The 4,839-nt window shown below is 59.8% G+C and overlaps 1 protein-coding gene across 8 annotated transcripts in view; it reads right to left on the minus strand.

Annotated features, from left to right (window-relative positions):
• PAX5 (paired box 5) overlaps positions 1 to 4,839 on the minus strand; it is a 188,732-nt gene that overhangs the window by 177,939 nt on the left and 5,954 nt on the right. The window contains exon 1 of one of the 8 annotated variants that reach the window (XM_007455996.1): positions 3,246 to 3,429. The exons of the other annotated variants lie outside the window; for them this stretch is intronic. Within the exon in view, the coding sequence (XP_007456058.1) occupies positions 3,246 to 3,288 (43 nt within the window). The 5' untranslated portion in view covers positions 3,289 to 3,429. Of the gene's footprint in view, positions 1 to 3,245; positions 3,430 to 4,839 lie in introns of those variants that run through there. 8 annotated transcript variants of the gene reach the window in all.

Genomic DNA, 4,839 nt, shown 5'->3' on the forward strand with positions numbered 1-4,839 from the left:
GGGGGGGGGGGCGGGGAAGAGAAAGGAAAGAAAGGTAAATGTGGTGTACAGTGGGAGGAAAGAAGAGAGAAGAGAAAAACGGAGGAAGCCTAGCATGGGGGCATTTGGAAGACAGGGGACATCTGTGGAGGGGTCCTTTGTTTTCTGGGACACCCAGCTCCAGCCCTTCACTTCTTCAGAGAAGCCAAGTCCCATCCTCTACTTCCTATGGACTCCAGCTAAGTGAGGGTTCATCATGTGGGAGGTGCTGGGGGGAGACATGGACTCAGCTACACTTTTCAGGGCCAAGTAGAATTTACAGAGAGAATGACACAGAGACAGATGCAAACAAATCAAGGCAAAGACCAGGAAACAGACACGCAGATACAAGAGAAACAACCCCGCCTCCACAGGGCAAACAGAGCAGGGTTTGGAGGAGGGGAGGGCAGGGGAGAAGGGTTGAATTGCAGATGCCCCTGGGGCCTTGGTGGCTCTGCTCTGGAAGGGGCTGGACTCCACAGATGCTCCTCAGGCCCTGATAAGGACATGCTGCCCACCAGGGTCCCCCTGTCCACAGCCCCAAAGACCACACCTTGGGGAGAGGGTCTGTGCTGACTCTGTGGTAGATTCAACTCCAGGATCCACGGGGTCATAGAAATTCCCCCTATTGACATCAGAGAGGATGAATGAAGGGACACACAAACATGCAAACAGGAACACAGGAAAGGCAGGGATGAAATCTCCTTAATGGACTCTCTGACAGACAGGTGCTGGCACACATGGACAGTGGGGCCAAGGATACAGACATAGTTAAACCAGACAGATAGTGCCTTGCACTTGAGTGCAGCCACCCAGATGTCTGCTGCCCACTCTCTGGAATCTGAGTTCCTCTCTCCCCCCTTCTGTGAATCCTCAAAAGACTGCCTCCAGCTTTGTCCAGGTGAACTTCCTGTCAGTCCTTTTGTCTGTTTGACCTCAAGATCACACTCTGTAAAATGGGTGTAGCTGAAAGTTTAGAAGACACTCGGGGAGGAGACTGGATATAAAAGTGCTTTATAACTGGTAACTATAGCTGGGGGTGGAGGCAACGGAACTCAGAAGCCCATATCCTGGCGATGCCTGCCCCTCCCCCTACACCACCTCCGCACAGAAGCCACCCTCTAGTGGGGGGAGAGGGGAAAGAAGTTGGAGGAAGAAACTGACCAGGGCCAAGAAGGAAGATGAGAAGGTGGGACATGGTCTGAGCCCCTACTAACCAGGCAACTTCTCAGGATCTACTGTGCACCCCTCCACTCTATCTCCAACAAATTGGGGTCTACATTGTGCAAGCAAATAGCTTTGGGCGTCAGAACCAAGGGCACTTCCAGAGAAGGCAGCTCTGGAAGCTAGGCAGGCTGGGGCCAAGCCTCCACCATGCTGCAGGGGAAATTGAAAACGGAAGGAGGGAGCACTTCTCAAGGAGGGGGCAGATGACAGCTGGGACAAGGAGGGACAGAGACAGGCATTAGCGGTTGGCTAACCTGCACCTGGAAGGAGCTGCCTTCTTCACCCTCATGCACAGTCATGGGACCACCAGTTCTGATGTGATTTCCCCAAGGGCTGGGGCACAACCTCTGGGCCGCCAGGCTCAGTGCAGAAGAAGGCAGTGAGCGGATCCCTGCAGGCGAGGATAGAAGCGCAAGGGCAGCCCTCCTCATTTTGTCCTCAAATCGCTCCTTGACTAAGCTAAGGGCTTGGTCACCTCTCAGAGTACTGACCCCAACTCCTTTGCTTTCTGGCTCACTCTGAGAGATCAGAGCCTCCCCTGAGCCGGGCTAAGTCTGCACAGGAGACGGCTGCGGGGGGCGCTGGGGTCACCACGGAATGGAAACCGTTTCGGCATAGGCCCCAAACGGTGAGGAATCGTTTGGGCTGGAATCCGAGAAATCGGCTTCTCTCCACAAATCTCTCCACTGCTTTGGTGGATGATCTCGGACTCGAGAAACTGACACAAAGAGAAACTGACTTGCCCGCAGCCAGCCCTGCAGCCTAGATCAGCATTTCCCAGCCTACCAGGCCATTCGGCCCTCCGGGGCAGAAACGCACATATTCGCCCGGGAAGCTCGCCTTCTCTCCAGCCGGGTCTCTGCTGTCTTTGTTAAATAGGGGATCCAGGGCTAAGTAAGCAGGATTCTGGGCTGTCTGAAGCCTTGGGGAGGGCTCCCAGCGCAGAAGCAATTCCCTGACCGGAGGCCCGTGGGGGCCCGAGCTGGGCACCCGGCTGGATGCCGCCGAAGCCTGGCGCCTTGCTCCAGCCCAGCTGTGCAGCGCTCAGAAGGAAAATATGATTCGTTCCACTTGGAATTTCCTCGAAATCTCCGAATCTAATCCAGCGTTAACTCACCGTGAGAGGTGCGCTCATCTCACAGGAGGGTGTGCTAATGGGTGAACTGGCAGATCCCGACGGGTCAGGCAGCCGGCCAGTCTCGACTGCGCCCAAAATGACCCTTCCCGTCTCCTACACACGTGGTGTCTTTCAGAAGGCGAGGGTGCCTGTATGGTGACTAATTGGCTTCTTCATCTTGATTTTTTTTTTTTTTTAAGGGGAGAAGCCATCATGAGGCAAGCGTCCTGAAGAGGACTTGATTGTGTCTTTAAGGGTCTCTGTATGAACTGGAGGCTTCTAAGCAGAAGCTCAGCTCAGGGACGGCTACTTCGTTGATTTTTCAAATCCCACTCCTCAACTCCAGGATGCCTTTGGAGCTCTGAACCTGGTGTCCTCGCTTAGCTCTCAACCTCTTCCTCCACACATACAAGCACACAGGCACTTTTGGGGCCCCACTTTCCCTCCAAGACCCAGTTTTGATCAGCCCCACCGCTGAAAAAGGCGCCATCGGGATTGGGGTGTGGGGCGCAGTCTGAGACTCAGACTGACCTCTCCCTGCAACTTCGTACCCTCCAACTGGCCCGGCCCAAAGCCCTCTCCGGGTCCGAGTCAGGAATCTCCCGGCACGCTGAGATGTTGCTGCCGGAGCCCCGGAAAGACTGCTGCTCGCTGCCTACACTACCGGTTGCTGGAGGCGGGATTCCCGGTGCCAGATGCTCCGGCCGGGTCGACCAGGCGTTTTGCTCCACATCCCCTGCCTGGAAGCCCTGCACTTTGCAAACTTGACTGCGCGGCCACAAAAGTCCTGGATCCTCCCGTCTTTAGTACCTGCCCCGTGGTCCGGCACCCCCAACCCCGTCCCGGCGGGAGAGTGAGAGAAGCGAGCTCGCCGCCTACTTACTATGCATGGATGCAAACGGGTCGTGCTTACAGTGTATTTCCATCGGGGCGCTCCAGACTGCAGGCCGGCCCACGCTGCCGCCTCCCGGCGCCAAGGGGCTGCCCAGCGAGGCCACGGAGCCGCGCCGCCAGGCCGGGAACTGTGCGAGCTGGGCTCAGAAAGCACTGCTGGAGCTTCTGTTCCTCTCTCAGAGCCGCTCTGCAGGAGATCGCCGAGAGCTGCGCCTTGAGGAGGGAAACGGCGCTAGTACAGTCCGGCTGGGAGCGGTGCGCCCAACTCCTGGTGGCTTCCCTCCCGGGCTGGCTCAGGCGTCGGCTCCGCACCCGGCCCGGGGTAGCTGCGGCCAAGGCGCCCGCAGCTTCGGGGGCATAGTTTAGGGGCCCGCCTCCGGGACGGCCTGGAGCCCCCCCCGCCTCCTGTAGGAGCGGCTCTAAGGAGGCCTGTGGGACACACAGCCCTTGGCTCCACTCGGGGGGCAGCGAGGCCCGCGGGCTGCCAGGCTGGTTCCGCGGCCTCGCTGCCTGTGGAGTTTCTCCTCGATCCCTCGGTCTCCACTGGATCCTTTCCCTTTCTGCTTCTTTGAGTCTCTGGGGCTCGGACTTGCCGCTGCAGCTTCTCTCCAACCGGCTCTCCGACGTCTCGGACGAAGTTGCAAAGAACTTCCTCTCTGGCGGCGCTGGGGTCCTGGCGGGTTCTGAGACGCTTACGCCACTGAGGTTGGGGCCAGGACTCTGGAGTCCCCGGGAGCCCGCAGCCCTCACACCCTGGGACCCACTGCCTTCAAAGTTCCCGCGGCCCCCGCTGCTCCTTCATCACCGGGACCAGGAATGGGGACAACAGCGACGATTTCCTCTTCGCCTGAGTATCTGTCTCGCACCCACCAACTCTTCGAGCTTCCGCTGCCTTCTCTCGGGGGTCTGGTTCGACTGTCTTTCAGTTGCCTCTTCCGGGACGGCCGCCGCGCCTGCCTCAGGCGTAGAGCGAGGGACACAGAAGAGAGCGAAAGGTCCCCTAGACCAAGGCCGCCGGGACTGCCGGTGCAGAGATGCAGCCTCTATCTGCTTTGACTCCCAGCGTTGCCGCCGCAGCCGCAGCAGCCGCCGCCGGCGCTAGCCCTCCGCCTGTTCGGCGCGCACAGTGCGCCACCGCGCCGCCCCGGAGCCGCTTTCAGGACCCGCTGCGTGTGGACAGCGCCGCCCGGGGCTCAGCCTCCCTCCGGGCGGGGGCGGGGGCGGGGCGGGGGCTAACCTGCCAATCACGCTTCATCAAGCCAGTCAGAGCGGTGGCAGCCGGCTCTGACCCGAGGCACCGCCCCATTGGCTGAGCAACCGGCGGGCTCCGCCTGATTAGCCGATACCTGGGCAATGGGAGAGAATGGGGGGCGGGGCCCAGGCGGCGGCGCCACGTTCATTGACAAACGCGCGGGGCGAAGGCCTAGTGGAGCGCGGACTGGGGGAGGGGGAAGGGGATCAACACAGTGCCTGAGAGTCGAGCTGCAGGTCCAGCAGGAGCCTGGCCTCCTCTCTGCGGCACTGGGACCCAGGGATGCCCTTAGGGATTAAGGGCAGCCGAGGCGGGGATGGGGGGTGGGGAG

The sequence above is a fragment of the Lipotes vexillifer genome, unplaced genomic scaffold (genome assembly GCF_000442215.2).
Source record: "Lipotes vexillifer unplaced genomic scaffold, Lipotes_vexillifer_v1.1 scaffold920, whole genome shotgun sequence".
In the NCBI taxonomy this organism is placed as follows: Eukaryota; Metazoa; Chordata; class Mammalia; order Artiodactyla; family Lipotidae; genus Lipotes; species Lipotes vexillifer.